General features: G+C 37.9%; 1 protein-coding gene across 3 annotated transcripts in view; it reads right to left on the bottom strand.

The window, feature by feature from the left end:
- Nucleotides 1-4876: 4876 nt before the first annotated feature.
- Nucleotides 4877-18945, bottom strand: part of LOC124713078 (surfeit locus protein 1) — a 76988-nt gene continuing 62919 nt past the window's right edge. The window contains exons 6-7 of one of the 3 annotated variants that reach the window (XM_047242921.1): nt 13559-13702; nt 4877-5053 (exon numbers count right to left, since the gene is read on the bottom strand). In XM_047242921.1, coding sequence (XP_047098877.1) covers nt 4984-5053; nt 13559-13702 — 214 coding nt within the window. In that variant the 3' untranslated portion in view covers nt 4877-4983. Of the gene's footprint in view, nt 5054-13558; nt 13703-18945 lie in introns of those variants that run through there. The other 2 variants (XR_007005630.1, XM_047242922.1) reach the window with 2 other exon arrangements.

The raw sequence follows: 18945 nt of genomic DNA, 5'->3' as shown, positions 1-18945 counted from the left end.
TGACTGCTTCAGTGGAAAAGATTAATAAAAGCTAAATTTCTTTAGCAAACTGACAAAACAAACTTCATTGTTCTGCAAGGGGATTAATGCTTGACTATCAGAAAGATGGAAATAAAATCTGAAACTAATAACAAATTTTTGCTTTCGTAATTATGTGAATGTATTTTAATCAGCTTGATAGCTTCTGGCCACAGAAATCAGTTTTGTTTTCATTTGATGTAAGAGCATTAAACAAAGAGAAAGCAGCTAGGTCACCAAATTATGTAAACACAGGTCACATGGAGACTACCCACTTCCTCCCTATAACTCAGACTGCTCTGTACGTCAGCCCCCGATCTACGATATTTCCGAACTGGGACAATACTTTATTGCGCCCCCCTCCAATGAGTGATAGATCAAATATTTTAAAAAATTGACTTTTCAAAAATATGTTAATTTTGTGGCACACATCTATCTGAAGAATCTGATACATAAAACACGTGCATTCGAAGAAATGCAAGACATGTTATTTGATCTTAAGTGTGCCAAAGTGCAGTGCCATGCCTCTTCACACAGCATTCTTCTATTGCATGTCACTGTATTTCGCTCTGTGGAATTGAAACATGTATATTTTGTAATGGATGCCATCAAACTATATTCAGGGCTGTGGGAATTAAAATGCCCTGTGGTGCCTCTCCTGCTCCTAGTCAACCGGTTTGACATCCTGCCCCCCCCCCCCCCTCTCTCTCTCTCTCTCTCTCTCTCTCTCTCTCTCTCTCTCTCTCTCTAGCTCACTATTAATACTGGATGGTATTATTTGTAATCGGGAGAACAAGAACTCTTCAGAAAATTTGCACTCTTTGAATTAAATATAGGTTACATAAAACCAGTTAAGACTAGAGACAAACAAGACAGTACACATTTCTTCAATCCTTAGCTCCTAGCATTTTTTCTCTCTAATTTTGCTACAGCTTTACATGGCGTGCTTTCTTTTCTGCAAAAGACTCTATTACCTTATCAAAGTTCTTCAAATGTTTTGCTACATGAAAAATTGAAATGTCACTGTCTAATAGTGAAAAAGCTGTTAATACAAATAGCACCCAAGATTGGTGCGGTTTCTCGATCTGATTACGTATATTTTGTCACTGTCTGCTCGATAAAACAAAACAGGCCTTTGTAATAGTGCAGCAATTTTAACACACACTAAATAAATGAGACTGTTTTGGCACAAATGGTCATTTTTATAACACGACAGAATATAATTCACGAAGTACCAAATTTCAAATGCCTGTTAGGCCTACTATAAGCAAAAAGCTTTGTTAGGAAATAGTTTAACAAGCGTGAGGTCGGAAAATAGTAGTACGAAATTTTTATATAAATTTGGAATTTTGATATTTGTGCAATGGCCCCGTTTCTTCTCCTTCCTCGTTCTAACAATCTTATCACTAATTCTGTAACTATTCCTGCCATTGTCAAAACTTATTTGCCGATTAACTTCACTAACCCTGTCAGAATCATCAGTTTCGTTATCCCGCGATTATTCTCTGGTCGGGCGTTGTTAAATGTTCATAGTACACGTTTTCCATGCTGCTTCCAGAACAGAACTTAAGCGGCTGCTTGCCCGGGACTGTACAGCTGGCCCTAGTATAGTGTTCGGGCCAAAACTTTTCTGTCAAAATTTCATTTTTTTGGGTACACCAAGAAGACAATATGTAATCTTTCTTACCTGTTATTCCTGTTAGTCGTTTATTCCCACTCTAGTTGTCTGAATCTATGGATTTCACTAGTAAATATAATGAAGCTGATCATTCGCAAACCCAATCAACCACGTAATCGGACAGCTATTGGCATTCATCCATTCGGCTTTATTCCACCCAGATCGCATAGCCCCGTCCCCTTTTGTCTGCAGAAAAGTTTATTTCTAGATACGACGAGAATTCCCCTGACAGACATCATATACACTATGTACACATTCAAAAATCAACTTTTGATTCATTCAGAAATCAACTTAGAAGGTGTGAAGGTGTTAAAAATCATACGAATAATCAATAGACCAATGTGCGCTGGATGCTAGGCACTTTGTGAAACAAGGCCTTTTCCTTCAAAAATATGAATGAACAGCCCCACCCAAAATTGCCAGCCGGGCCAGATACATCGGTCTCCCCCTCCCCCCACCTCCTAGATCCTGTGCAGGCGTGAGTCTGGCAGCTTGGGTGCGCCAGCAAAATTTTTCCCAGTAGCTTCTAAGTGCTTACTGCGACTGCTTACACAGCCAACAGCCACATTTCTGCAGCCAGAAGCGGGAGAAGATACGCGGCTCAACTGCGCATGCACGTGAGCCTGCTCATAACTGCTATAACGAATCTAATATAAACAGTTGTGACGTCACGGTCATCGGAGGCAATTTGTTGTTATGAAGCATTTCATAGTCTTCCTAAAGCCTTTGACACATTTTGCTGATGGCAGACGCTTGTATGAGTACTGTGTTTTGTTATTGTGCATGCTGCATTTCCTTTGCAATTTAAGTTTTATTTTGGTTTTTTTCTCTCGTTCATCTTTTATTGCGGCAGTATTATTCTGCAGTAGAGGGATACAGTAATAATATCATTTGTTAGAGTATTGGTTCTTACCAGTCAAAATTACAAAAACTTAACTGAAAACTAAAACCATGAAAAATTCTCAGAATTCTAAAAAAATTCCCAAGTTTTACCCAGATCTCCTGGTTGTCCTGGGTCATATACACCCTGCACACTTGACTGCTGGCTATGACATTACCAGTACTCACAATAATGCCATGTATGGACAAATGTTGCCTGTACAGTAACTGGATTTCACACCACATTTAACTATAGGCCGCTGTCTCTATTAAAGATGTTGTCCACAATTTTTATTTTATTGGCTTCTTTGATTATTCACACTGTTTCAAAAATTTGTTAATGTGAGCCACAACAGTGGTGTCGTCAAACTCGGTCGGATGACCTTTTTCCAGAGCATGCTTAGCTATAGCTTCGGATAGAACAGGCAACAGCAACTCTTGCGCTCCTTCCTGTTTTGTTCCACAGGGCAAATTTTTTGTCTGATGGAAGTTCGTCCACACAGTGTATAGTGTAAACTTCAAGCATTCTGAGACCACTCACATCTTTTACATTTCCATAGTTGGATTTTTGATGGAGGCCTGAAGATCAGTTTGATTTTGTTTCTTCAGAAGACGGCTTATCTTACGTGACACTAAGCCATAGAATGGCTGGTCTGAGAATGCTTGGAATTTACAAAACTTAGGTGTTATGTAGGTTAGTGTGGAAAGGGATAATGACAAATGCTGTATGTAATATGTAGTCCACAATCGCACTTGCACAGTAAAATTTATTAAACAACCAGTTTCAGAAGTTAAGAATCCATTTTCAGGCTTTCTACACGATTACTGACATGCACCATATGGTGGTTTGCAGAGTATGTATGTAGATGTCGATGATGTAGCAATCTACTTACATAATTGGAATGGTAAAATACTTACAATTAGTGATGAAGACACCACTTCATTGTAGAGAGTTGACAAAAAATTGTAATGTAAACCCGTATATAAAATTATAGTAGCCATAACATAAAAATGTACAGTTAAAACAGCGTATGGACAACAAAAACTGATCTTAATTGGTTAATCAGCTTAGCATGCAGAGATATTCCTTACTCTTAAGTAAGGTGAATGACGTCCATTCTCAGGCAACTTGCTGTCCATGTTTTGTTTCACTGCAGTCTCCACAGTTGCTCTGAGGTATTCCGGCCACAAATTCCTCATGTTCCACTTTGCGAGTGATATTGCCACAAAAAATGGAGTCGAATAAACATGAACATGAATAAGTCACCTAGCATTGGACACCGTTATTCTTTCTTCTGTACACAATAGGAAATAACATTGCCTACTGAACAGACTTAAGAAAAGGGCATCAGCACTTTTTTTGCTGATTGGTTGATTAAGATTACTATTTTAATCCTACATTTTTATGTTAGGGCTGCTACTGGCACACTAAATTCTTGTAAAATCTCCTTGATAAAATGGCAGTAGAAAGTATTGCAGTATGATTATAAAAGTAGATTTTTTTGTAGAGTTTGCACGTTGTCAGAACCTTTGGTTTTATCGTGCGGAAAACTTGAAAATGGACCTCCAACAAATTTTACTATGCAAATGGGACCATATGCTGTATCCAGACACTTGCTCTTGTTTCACGCCACTATGGCAGATATTACTTTCCAAAAGTATTTTTGTTTTCTTAATTACTCTGCATAAGAACTCCTCATTTAGTAGACTGTGTACTATAATTTCTGACTATTTTGCTGCTTCTGTCATTTAAGGTGTCTGAGCTGAGGTGTCCAAAACAGAAAAGGATATGCAGGTTATAAGTTTAGCGCCATGCAGACAGAGGGAAAGGGACGTAGGCCTTCCTTCATTGCAAGAGACTTGTAATACAGATAATGAAAAATTCAAATTAATTTCTCCTATATATGTATACAATGTCTTTACCACTATTTGTACAACATATAAACTGAAAAGAACCTGCACCTGAGACCAAAACAGGGAGATGATATCCTCCACACTGACAGGATTGTTACTAAATCTCTTATTCTTCCCACTGCTCAATTTTGTTCAGTTCTGTCATCACAAGAAAAGAAAGTGAAGAAACACTGTAGATCAAAACAGCATTTCACAGGTTTGCAAGCTTGCCATAACACATATAAATATAAATTTTCTTCAAATCTAAATTTGGAATTTATTCTGCAGAATTCCATTAGATCAGGAATGAAAACCCATGATCCACAATGCTTCTTAATTGAACTTTAATCAGCTGTCACTCCATAACTGGCATAAATTAATGGTTTATTGGTCTTTTGAACACTTATGTAAATGCTGTTTGTTCATTTTTATTAAGCATATCTACAACTGAAGGCACTATTATTACAGCAGAACATGTCACATGTAGGCATAAACACGTAGTTGTTAGTGGCAAATTAATATTTTCCCATCTTATGAATGAATGTTCGAAACCATATGATAGTAGTTGCTGCACTAAGGCCATACCTGAAAAATACAAATTGTCTCTTATTAACATACAGAATAATCAAAATATGAACTAAATAAATGAGGTACTCTCAAGTTAACCATGTGAAGATACGCTGAATGTTGATATGCAGAACGCAGTTAGATGATTACAGCATCACTACCATCTACAAAAAATTGCTTATTTTGAATCTTACTAAGAAGTGTCATTATGAGAAGAAAAATAAATTGAGTGACAGTACACAAACTAAAAGGAAGGAACAGAAGGAATGACAACAATTAGTCCAATACCATACAAGGTTGTTCCCCATCCCCAACATTGGTGCACATCTCAAAGATGAGAAATCAGACGCTATGTAAATAGTGGCAGTATAAAATGCCCCCCACCCCTCCCCTCTATACCAGGACTATTACATGTTTCCAGTAATTCTTATATTGTACACTGATCAACACATTACACATCGCATCAAACATTTTGACATGGTCCACAGTAGATCAAGGAATAACAAGGGGACACTGATTGTATCATTCCTTCAAATTGTTGTGGACTTCAGTCCTGAGACTGGTTTGATGCAGCTCTCCATGCTACTCTATCCTGTGCAAGCTTTTTCATCTCCCAGTACCTACTGCAACCTACATCCTTCTGAATCTGCTTAGTGTATTCATCTCTTGGTCTCCCTCTACGATTTTTACCCTCCACGCTGCCCTCCAATACTAAATTGGTGATCCCTTGATGCCTCAGAACATGTCCTACCAACCGATCCCTTCTTCTGGTCAAGTTGTGCCACAAACTTCTCTTCTCCCCAATCCTATTCAATACTTCCTCATTAGTTATGTGATCTACCCATCTAATCTTCAGCATTCTTCTGTAGCACCACATTTCGAAAGCTTCTATTCTCTTCTTCAAATATAAGTATTTATTTGATGATAAAAAAAAGAAAAATTCACTCAAGAAAGCTATGAACTTACGAGACACAATTGCTGGTCAGTACTTATCTCCAGGAGGTAAAAAATTACCACTGATGATACACAAATATAAAAACACAAAACTATTCTGGCTTTTGGAGCAATTGTTTCATTCTTGGAGAAGAAAGTGGGATAGGTTGTGTAGGGTTAAAAAGGAAGGGAAATTCACTCAGAACCCATCATGAGAGGAATTCACCTGTTATGGGGGCAATGGGAGACTAAGATGGAAGGAGGGCAGAGGCCGAAGGTATGACTTCGGACGGTAAGTACCACCCATCAATTATGTCTTATAATTTCATAATTATTTACTAAAATATTCATTTTCTTTGGTATACCTACGTCTGACAACAGGTATAAATTTAAAGTACACTGCTTCTGCTAACTTTTGTCAGTTTTTGACATCATCCAGCACACCAAGTGGTGTTTCTTTTCTTCTTTTTTATTTCCACTACACTTGTCATGAAAGTAAACTGCTCCGTCTCTGCCCCTGCAGTGTTGCCGTGTCAGGTACCTGCTGGTCTGCAGTCAAGGATCACTAATTCCATGTGTTTGATTACACTCTGTCCTGTGAACTTGTTCTGCTTTATGTTTAGTTGTGTCTGGCAATGCCTAACACAATACAAAATTGAGTGTGAAGGCTTGGAAACATACATTCTTCTTCTAAATGGCAAGTCCAGAAAATCTTGAAATGAACCAAATTTATTATGGAACAAATGTAGCAGAGATGCTGAGTCCCAGATAGACACAACAAAAAGACTGTCACATATAAAGCTTTCGGATAGTGAGGCCTTTGTCAAAAATAGATGACAAGTGCCACCCCCCCCCCCCCCACCACACACACACACACACACACACACACACACACACACAAACACACACACACACACAGGCGCGCAAGCATGACTGCAGTCAGGTAACTGAGGCCACACTGTGAGCAGCAGCAAGAGTGCATGATGGGAGTGGCGAGTGGGTGAGGGTAAGGAGGAGGCTGGGGCAGGGATAGTGGAAAAGGCGAGAAGTAAAATACTGGGTGCAACAGTAGAACGAGAGCTGTATAGTGCAGGAATACGAACAGGGAAGGGGTTTAATGGACGAGGACAATTACTAACGAAGGTTGAGGCCAGGAGGGTTATGGGAATGTAGGATATATTGCAGGGAGGGTTACCACCTGCGCAGTTCAGAAAAGCTGGTGTTGGTGGGAAGGAGCCATATGGCACAGGCTGTGAAGCAGTCACTGAAATGAAGGACATTGTGTTGTGCAGCGTGCTCAGCAACAGGGTGGTCCACTTGTCTCTTGGCTTAATGCTGACTGACAGCTTGTTGGTTCTCATGCCCAATTAGAATGCAGCACAGTGGTTGCAGCTTAGCATGTAGATCACATGACTGGTTTCACGGGTAGCCCTTTCTTTGATGAGGTTGGTGGTGTTTGTGACCGGACTGGAGTCGGTGGTGGTGGGAGGATGTATGGGACAGGTCTTGCATCTAGGTCTATTACAGGGGTATGAGCCATGAGATAAAGGGTTGGGAGCAAGGGTAGTGTAGGAATGGATGAGTATATTTTGTACAGGTTTGATGGATGGCGGAATAGCACTGTGGGAGAGGTGGGAAGGATAGTGGGCAGGACAGCCTCATTTCAGGGCATGATGAGAGGTAGTCAAAATCCTGGTGGAGAATATAATTCAGTTGCTCCAGACCTGGGTGGCACTGAGTTATGAGAGAAATACTCCTCTGTGACCAGAAAGTAGGGGTGTGGTGGGAGACTGGAAAGATAAGGCATAGGAGATTTGTTTTTGTACAAAGTTGGGAGGATAATTACAGTCTGTGAAGGCTTCAGCGAGACCCTTGGTATATTTCAAGACGGACTGCTCATCACCGACAACCCCGTGTGGCTAGGCTGTATGGAAGAGACTTCTTGGTATGTAACGGGTGGCAGCTGTCAAAGTGGAGATATTGCTGGTGATTAGTAGGTTTGATATGGATGGAGGTACTGATGTATCCATCTTTGAGGTAGAGGTCAACATCTAGGAAGGTGGTTTGGGTTGAGTAGGACCAGGTGAAGTGGACCACCCTGTTGCTGAGCACGCTGCCAAACATGACATCCTTCATTTCAATGACTGCTTTGCAGCCTGTGCCACATGGATGCTTTCCATCAACATTATATTTTTGGAATTGCACTTTCCCTGCAATATATCCTATGTTCCCATAACCCTTCTGGCCTCAACCTTCATTAGTCATTGTCTCAATCATCTAACCCCTTACCTGTTCTCACTCCAGCATCGCACCCAGTCTTTTTACTTCTCTCCTTTTCCACTAACCCCCCCCCCTCCCGCCATCCCCACCTCTTGCCAGCCCTCCGTCTAATCTGTGGCACTTCACTATCTGCCATCTCTACCTTACTATCCCTCCCCCTCCCTGCCCCAGCCTCCTCCTTACCCCCACCCAGTTGCTACTCCCATCATGCTACTGTTTGCAGTGTAGTCTATTTTTGACAAAGGCCTTACTGGCCGAAAACTTTATTTGTGATAGTCTTTTTGTTGTACCTATCTGCGACTCAGTATCTAATGGTACATTGCCAGCTCAAGAGTGACATTTTTGCTGGCTATGCATTTACTGCATATGCAGGACATCAGGCCTATGCTTTATTTGGACAAAACTTGTGTCATGCCAAATTTATTTGTTCATATGATTTTACATGACTCCAAAGGAAGTGAACACTTCCAGCACATTTGTTTAGTGAGTACTGATGTGATATGTGTAGTGGTGATGAGTCCGTAAGAGCTGCAAATATAATACCTTCGGGCAACAGCGAATATTCTCTGTTGTGTTAAGGTGAGCTGTTAGCATGCAGGTTCTTGCATTCTCCCACGCACGCAATATCTCACAAGTGAATCTCATTCATAGATGACACAGTACAGTAATGATGTCTCTGATGTTATAAAAATTAATTGTATAATTTTCTCATCCCTTACGTTACCAAGCAGGGTAATTTGACTATGAGCTAAGTATTTGGAGTTTCATGACTTTGTCCAAAAATAACTGGAATTGTATTCACACTCCTGGCTGTCCATTTTTTTGTTTTTATAATTATTGATGGGATATATTGATGGGGTTGTGAGACTACCCCATTTGACAGGAAATGTCTTATTCTCTTGTTTGTCAAAAAATGAAGGTTTTACAAAATGCTTCCTCATTATCTTCATTATTTAAGTTTTCCATTGTTTATTTCTAATAAGAAAGAAATTCTGAAGGAATTTTTGGTGACAACGAAAAAAGTTCCTTCATCAATGTTTAGATTCAAAAAGCACTTGATTGTAGTTTTCTAACCTGAAAGTATAGAGAACAGCAGTGTTAAGAGGAACTAGGTGGTGCTCACTAAGAATTTTAATGGAGGTTGCAGACAAGCAACACAGATTGGCAGGAGAATAATTGGAGGTGACAGAAACTCAGCATGATTGAGCTGGCATTTGGACTCAGAAAAAGCAACATGGAGGAAAGAGCTAGAAAGAGCTTGATCTTTGTAAAGAGGCACTGAAAGCATGTGGTATTGAAATTCCAACAGTTGCTATTCTACCCCAGTTTTCCAAGTTACCAACACCAGTGTGATATCAGGATTGCAAAACAAGATTGTGTTGTCTAATGTGCAAGAAACCTGATTGTAATATAAACAGAAGAAAGACTTATTGTGAAGTGAATGTTGTGTAAAAATGTACCTGAATGAACAGTGCAAAAATGTTATTTTGAGGGCAAGTACTACTTTACTGCATTTACAGCCAAAATTATACATTTTTAATTTTACACATGTCCAATATTGAATTTCTCTTGTGAATGATATAAAATGTATTGCAATTTACATCTATGTTCAGCTTAAAGACTGATAATAATTTAAAAAACTGTATTTCAATACTAAATAAAGCTATTCATTGAAAATAACAGAATCTAAACACGTATGTTACACTAAATCACAAAACTGTCTAGGGGTAGTCAAAATACAGGTGTCAAAAAGCTCGGCTATGTGGGGGTTAACAGCTTTCTCACTGAAAGTTTCTAAGCAAATTTACCACCAATGAGGTTATTCATTGCACAGATGAAACAAGTTTCACAACTTTTCCAGTATTTTATTTTTTTATCTCTGAATACATTTATTTTCATTACAAAATACATAAATAGCACACAGCTATAAACTTTGAGAATGTTTATACTTTTTTTCCAGTCCATATACATCAATGATTTTGGCTGTTTCCAAAATTGAAGTAAAAAAATAAAATACTATTTTTTTTTCCTTGAGAAATTCTTGTAATTTTAGTTTTTATTAATCTTCATGATGACTGGCAATAATTTTCTTTTGGAAAGTACTCCACCATATTTTAGATTAAAGATAAAGATGTGCAACATGTCCTTTTTTTCGTTAACATTTTGAAATTATCACTAAGTGGCAATTGTGTAAGGCAGTGACATGACATTGATCTGCCTATTTTTGTGACGACTGGTACAGTTTTGCCCCTATTCCTAGAAGTGCTGTTTCATTTCTCATTACGCCACCAGTCCATTTCACTTTTAGCATTTTTCTCCACAGTCCATCTCATAACTATCCGAGTATTTTGCCTTTCTTCTCCACGTCTACGATTCACTACCATGCAACATTCCAGACAAACTATTTGACAAATCCCTTTCTTTATTCTATCATAATTCTTTTTGCCATCATAAAACCTATCACATTTTCAGAAGCTCTTTCACCTATAAACATTCTACTTATTTCCTCCACATAGCTTCAATTACTTGTCACCAAACTTCTTAGGTAACCAAAATATTTTACTTTTTCCAAGGTCTTCCCTTACAAAGATATTTTGACAGAACCTTCATGTTTCCAACATTTTTCCATATTCCATAGTCTTTTCTCACTCTTACAATCCTCTCCATCCTAGATTTTAGTTCCTCTTGTGATTCAACCAACACTGCCTGATCATCTTCATACTTAATTGTTTTTATCCTTTCTAGTCCTTAATCTGTTAGCATAAACATTGAAAAGCATAACTATTGAAAACTGTTGATGACAAACAATACTATTTTCTTCCAATAGCTCTCTCATCTGTTTCCTCATTGTCCATCTTTACTGACATTTTATTTACACATGATACAAGTGTAATTGTAACATCAGGCTCACAGCGAATGAGCTGACTAACCTGCACTAAAACTCAGCAATTTCAGGACACTCTATTTGCCCTGACATTCAATTCTCCAGATTTCAGGGACTGCCAATAGACAACAAGCTCTTGTCAAAGGCACATATTCGTAACCTCCTCAGAAATTGAGTGCAAGTAGTTTATAATTAGAATACAGTCAACAGCCAGAAAGAGTGATGTTTATCTACTTTGTATACTGTGATAGGGGACATTGGGACAACTAAGGCACAAAGAGCAATTTTAGCCCAAAGACAAGACACCAGGACCATCTTTGATGTCAATTCAGGTACCTCATGTTAACAGAACAGAGGATTCTTACACAGAATCACAGTAGATCTATTTGCTTATGAGATTTGTGGTTGATTGCATGAACTTATTTAAACAAGCAGCAGCATTCACTCAGTTAAAAAACAATTCAGAGGAATGATATTATACGCTGCAAACATATCCATAACTACTATTCTAAAAGGATGCAGCACTCAGAAATTTACATTTTCAATAGGCTTTTGAAAGAGTTGAAGGCTGTTAGTGATCAACCAGAAGGTCTTCAAATTGAGGCTGAATCTCTTTCTCTTAGAAACCCCACTTCACCGCATGAATACTTCTGGTACACTTAACTGCAATTCAGTGAACTGAAAGAAAAATCAGACACTACTTTCAATATGCAAGTACTTCAGTGGAATACAATTGAGTTATGGTAACTGCAACAAACTAAAAGGAATTGAAAAAGCATGTAAACTGTTGATGTAAAGAAGATTCATACTTTTCTACCTAAATCATACCTCCAGATTTGCATTGGTTTTCCCAAAGTGATACATGCAAATGCTAGGACATGTGTAACTTACTGTCAATGTTGACACCTTTCCCTTCCACTTGTTGTTATTAAGTTTTATAAAATTAAGTACATTCTTACCCTATATGTTTAATTATTATTGTTTTCATTGTTATTTATGGTTTATATTTTCTTTTCCTGTTAAGCTTTTCTTGCAGAATTTATAGCTTCAGACACTCATGTGAATGGTCAGTATATTATCATATTTTCAGTGAAAAAGTGTTTTATAATTGTAAAATTGGCTTGTTCCACATTGTAATGAAAAGTCACAATTATGGTCCAGGAAAATACAAATAATTAAACTTAACTCTATTGTGAATATTCTTCTTGTTCTGGGCCTTTATCCCATATACCATGGGGTTGGCATATTATTTTATGGATTTGGCAATGTTAGTGGTAGAGGGTAGTCAGATGCCCTCCCAAGTAATAAATCACATGAAATTATTAAATAGTGAGTTAAATAATTAGTGCTGTAAAGTCATATTTTACAGAAAAATTAAGGTAACAAAAGTAGGTAGTTAAAATTCAGAAATTAACAGTAGTTAAAGCAAAATCTGAAATGAAAATTGGTAGTAGCTCACAACTTCAAGTTTAATTATTTTGTAAGATAATTAGTTTCAAGTAATTTAAAATATGTTACTGGGAAGTCAGAATGCTTAGCTTTCAAATGTTGTGTATCATTGTGTTGGATTCTGCCAATAAGCTCACAGTTTTTTCTTCTCCCCTCCACATATCGAACTGTAGTATTATTTTCAATTAATTACAACTTTCGATTAAAATAACCCATAGCCAAACTAATGGTATCAATGGAACCAGTACAATGAGAAGAATAAACTGAACAATTGAACTCTGCCTGATAACTGATCTGCAGGTTGTCATGTAACTATCATATGTTACGGAACTGTATCAGAGATACAACAAACTTCAGAAAAATCAATAACTATTAGAAGACAATGACATAACAGATGTGGAGTAACCAATTATTACACATCATCAGGAATATTAAATTCGCCAAAACAAACAGAGTCAATTTTGGTTAAGATGCCCTGTGTCACTCTGACACCATCATGGGAGGAAATATAGCTCAAGGAATGAAAAAGGTTACGTGAGGTGTCCCCTCTCTCTCTCTTCCCCATCTCACTGTCATTATGCAGGAAATACCTAATGATCACTATCACTAATATGAAGAACGAATAAGGAAAGATCTCCAATTAAATTTCTAATTTAACATTATTGGACTTAATGTTCTAGCTATCTGAAAATTTTTTGTATAAGTACAAGCGATAAAGTGAAGATTATCTCTGAGGACCAATTCACAGCTGAATTTTTCACTAATTACTAAACAAAAAACACTGTCCTGTGTCTGCAGCACTGTAAATTCGGCATTTGCCTCAGCACACAAGATCAGTCCATGAAAGTAATTGCATGATTTCTTGAAAATGGTTGCAAATACTTTCTCAGAATCTAGCTGCATTATCACAGATATTCATTGTTGTTTTTTGGATAATCTGTAAACAAAACATCATTGCCAACAGCACAGTTACTCACCAAGTTAGTATGTAGGAAAGATGCTCATTTCTTAACGTGACCCTTGTCTGTCCTCCTTGTGGGCCACCAGGAACACTGCTTTCTGCAGAGGCATCAATGAATATTGGATCTGTTTGAAGTACTTCTGCCATTGTCTCCACATCTCTGTAATGAAAGCCAAAAGTTGAATTCCATGACAGGGCTTCAACACTACAGGCACTTCATATCAACACTGCTGATTTTAGCCTGAATCATGTATGTTAATCATTTACTGTTTGGCACTAATGACATTAAAGAAATTACTACACTGAACACAGTATGTCACTTATTTGTAGTTTCCAAACAAATAAAGCATAACTGTTGTGATCAACACAGAATACAGTGGACAAATGATCTTGCATTTCTTCCTGTATTCTCAGTTTTCTGGTGAAATTCAGTTAAATCTTGAAATAACTGTTGCTCAATCTCATAACTGATTTCCTGAAATACTGCTTTTGACTGAGACAGAATTCTTATACAATCTTTTGAGTTCCAGGACTGAAGAGAAAGAGGTACAAGGTGTCCAGTTACAGAATCTTGTGACATCTCCTAATCTCTGTAGTATGGAACTAGTTGTCCATGGAATTCCTAGCACTGCCATTCATCTACTTTACATACTACTTGAGAACTGAAAATATCATATTAGAACCACATACAACTGAAATGGCTGCCTTATAGAGGATTCAGGAATTTTCAAGTCCCTCACAGCTTTATCTTTTTATAAGTCCATCACACTCTGAATGCACACAAGTTGATCTTGCACAGTTATAAGTTCTTCTGTATAATATATATGAATTTCATTTATACCCATAACTGGAAAGTGAAATGATAATATCAGCATTCATAAGAAAATTAAAAAACAGAAAGCCTTGTGAGCTTAATCCTTTACATTTCTGAGCTAGTTTGTACTGCAGAACAAGTTTTTCCAACACCAACATTTTATTTTCACACCCATAGATACTTATAATGTATTTTGACATTCTTTCCACAATTATGTATCACTCCACATCAATGAACTTTGATATGCAGACTGAATAAGCATCTTTTCATAGTAACCAACTGAATATAACACAGTGTGCAGGTCTTATCTGAGGCATCCAATCACAAAAAGGACTTGCATAACAATATTCCATCACAGAATGAACAAAACATGTAGTATATGTGTGGGGATGAGGGAGGTTGTTGTCCACTCCCGACGACAATGTACAGGTAGTCCAGCAGGCAGGACTTGGCAGTTGGGTACCCAGGTCTGACTTTAAGTGATGAAACAGGAAATTAGGTCAAAAGAGAGAATATATTTAAGTGTATGGGATACATGGGATGTACCTAAGGTAGAAAGTTACCAAGTGTAGGCCAGTCTAGGATGTAGAACAAACTAAATATAAATAAATTGGTATATGGGAGAGGAGGTGGCTCATGTTAAGTTCTGCCAGCAGCCAGTCATGGGGCACAGAGCCAGAGGCTCTGCCTGTCAACAAAAAAAGTCTAGTCTGCAAAACCTTCCAGAGTCACACACAAGCTACTGATTATTATTATTATTATTATTATTATTATTATTATTATTAGCGGTTTGTGGGGCACTCAACTGCGCAGTCATCAGCGCCCGTACAGAGTACTAGCCACTGTCACAAATGATGATGATGATGATGATGATAACATAAACACCCAGTCCCTGGGAAGAGAAAATCCCTAACCTGGCTGGGAATTGAAGCCGACCCTGTGATCGAGAGGCAGCAACACTGGCCACTAGACCACAAGCTGCAGACCAATCAAACTGATGGCATGAATTTGCCAGCAGCCTCAGCAGAGGGATGAAGGCATCTCTTGTCAGCAACTTTAACTGTACAGAACTGCAACTTGGGTCACACAGGCAGAGCCGAAGTTGCTCTGGGGTAAACTTGTCAAGATTTGACTGTGATCTTTGAAATACAATTTTCTAACCAATTTCCTAAAATATTCCTTGACTGGCTGCCACCCTGTACAACGTAACATAACTACTCGGAGTTATTGCATTATCTTCCAAATTCTTTAAACAGAAATTATTTGCATGAAATGTAGCTTACTTCACAGGTAAACTAAATTAAATATATTTTCATATGAAGGGATTGCAAACACAGATGCAAACAAACAAAAGGCAACACAAATGCTAACTTTTGCAACCAAAGATATTTTCATGCAGTAAAATAGAAAAAAAGGGTTGGAAGGAACACAATTGTTCAAGAACTAAAATAGAAAGTCACCCACAACCCCATGATAAGAGGAAAAAGCTAGCGAAAAATGAGATTCAAATCATGTGATGTTAGAAATGACAGATAGGGCAGCTGACAAATGAAGGAGTAGGCACAAGAAAGTGATATCCCTCAATTTAGTAAGAATTAGTATGATCACTTTATATCTAATATACTTAATGCACCACATACTGATAGCAAACAGTTGCACATGTATTGCTAGAAAACATTGTCTACAACATAAATTGTGTTGTCTCATTGCATTTGTGTTCTCGTGTCTGAAGTTAAACTAGCACATAACATACAATGACTCAAAATATGTGGGTTAGCAGTTCCTTCTGCTAATCCTTTCAAATCAGACACAAAGAGAGTCAAAGTAACAGAAACAATTGCACCCCTACAGAGAATAGGGAAAAAGGAATAAAATGGTGAAAAATAAGAGAGGCAAGGAAAGAAAGGGAAGCCGTCAAAATAGAGTGATGAAATAGAAGAACATAAATATAGCACTGTTCAGCTTTATGCATCAAAGTTTATCCTGAAATAGAAGAACATAAATATAGCACTGTTCAGCTTTATGCATCAAAGTTTATCCTACCTTTTTTCCTGAAGTTTCTACCCTTGTTACATTAGGTAATCATAAAGATTACTCCCTATAAATGAACCATTCATCTGACTAATGTCTGGGTCACTTTCATTTTATTTCAGAACAATGAGTACAATATCTTCAGTCCTTCCTTTCCTCTGCTCATTTGTCTGCCTATTCCTTCTCCTTGTTATCAAATGCTTCAAGCATCATTCCTTTTATTTTTAATAGTTTGTGTGCTTAGGATTGTTACTCAACTACAGTACAGGGTAATTATGAAGTCCATAAAATACTTTTAAAAAATTGATACAGATAAATGGCCAAGAAAAACAAAATAAATGATACAGTATGTGAAAGACAAACCCTTGAAGCTTTTTTTTTCTTTTTTTACGATGTTTAATAATGTTCTGTGTGTGCACCCTTTATCACATGACATACATCTGATTGGGTAGCCCAACTATAACCATAATCTGCCCAACACATCAGGAGTGACAGTAAGAACAGCTGCTGTGATGCGGTATTAGGAGTCTTTGAGATTTTATGGTATAGGTGGAACATAAATGCCATCCTTGATGTAAACTCGCAAGAAAATATCGCAAGGCATCAAGTCCGGTAACCCTGTTCGCCACTCAAGCAACAACAAATTAGCAACCGCAACATAACCTAAACCTACCCAGCTATGTGCAAGTCTCATTCGGTAACCTCATACATTACCCTGGAAAACTGGAAGGGAGGGGCACCACCTTGTTGAATGACAAAAATTCCATGCAGCATGTTAAGTGACCCCTGACAGATCTCTAGAGGAGGAAGGGTCTGTAGATTGCCTTGTTGGCCATGGCACAGAACACATTAATTTTATCAATACCCTAGACATGTTCAACAGTTGCATATGGATTCTCTGTACTCCTTGTGCTTGTGTTGTGTCGGATGGCCTTTCCTTAAGGACGAAGAGGGACTTTGTCACTGAGGATTTATTTGCTAGTGAAGTTGTCACTTTCAAGATAGTAGTACTATCCATGCAGAACTGCAGACAACACAATTTGTTGTCATAGCTTATGGTGTGCAGGATCTGCATTTTCTGCAGCTTCACTCTTAATCATTTGCGAAGGATTTTCCGCACTTTTGGCTGAGAGATGTTCAATTTTGCACTAACTTGATAGGTAGATGTTGTGAGATTTCGCAACATCATGTTCTGACATGCCTGGTCAGTCCTAATGTTCCGCATTGCACAACCAACCATCATCCTCCAATTTCTTGTGCCACTTCACTATGCTGTTATAGACTGATGGTTTCTCGTGAAACCTGGCACAGTAAGTTCTTTGCACACTCACTACCAACTGGCAATGAATTAACTGTAGCAGACAAAATGCTTTCTCTGCCTGGTTCAGCACCATTTTCAACAACTACAATTGGTGGTCCTAACTGTTGGTGGTTTTCCAAACTAGCCTGCTGGCACCACATTGTTGAAAAAATTTGAGAGTTCATCTTTCACCCACTGTACCATTTGTTATGTTATGTTTAGAATTTACCTATGCTGATTTTTTTAAAATGTTTCATGCACTAAACAGTTACATTGTTACTCTACAATTCACCATTATGTGACTGTCATAGGCTTCTTCAAACCATTTTCTCTAACAGCGCATGGGAAAAATGAACATTTAAATCTTTCTGTACGAGCTCCAATTTATTTTATTACAGTCATCATTTCTCCCTATGTAGGATGACAATAGTAAAATATTTTTACATTCAGAGGACAAAGTTGGTGACTGAAATTCTGTTAAAAGATATTGCTACCCCAACTCGCTTGTCATATCTGTGACACTCTCGCCCCTATTTTGCTATAATTCAAAACAAACTGCCTTTTTTGGACTACTTTGGCGTCCTCAGTCAATCTTGTCCGGTAAGAATCACAAACCGCACAGCAATACTCTAGCAGAGGATGGACAAGCGAAGTGTATGCAGCCTCTTTACAGACCTGCTGCATCTTCTAAGTTTTCTGACAATAAAATGTAGTCCTTGGTCTGCCTTCCCCACAACATTATCTATGTGAGTGTTCCAGCGTAAGTTGTTCATAATTGTAATTCCTAGGTATTTAGTTGAATTGACTACCTTTAAATCAGTGTGATTTATCGTGTAACCGATATTTTTTTTTGTATTCTTGTTGATGACCTCGCACTTTCCCTTATTTAGAGATAATTGCCTCTTTTTGCACCATACATATATCATGTCTAAGTCATTTTGCAATTGGTTTTGATTTTTCTGATGACTACTAGCTTGTAAATGACAGCATCATCTGCAAACAATCTAAGAAGGCTGCTCAGATTGTCTCCTAAATTGTTTATGTCTATCGGGAACAGCAGAGGGCCCATAACACTTATTTGGGGAATGCCAGATATCCCTTCTGTTTTACTCGATTATTTTCTGTTGCTTACTATAATACTGCGCCCCTTATGACAGGAAATCACGAATCCAGTCACACAACTGAAGCAATATATACTGTGCCCTTTCTGACAGGAAATCACAAATCCAGTCACACAACTGAAGCAATACTCCATAGG

This window comes from Schistocerca piceifrons, chromosome 1 (genome assembly GCF_021461385.2).
Source record: "Schistocerca piceifrons isolate TAMUIC-IGC-003096 chromosome 1, iqSchPice1.1, whole genome shotgun sequence".
NCBI lineage: Eukaryota > Metazoa > Arthropoda > Insecta > Orthoptera > Acrididae > Schistocerca > Schistocerca piceifrons.
The sequence above is the reverse complement of the archived record's forward strand: the minus strand, read 5'-3'. Positions and strand labels throughout refer to the sequence as shown.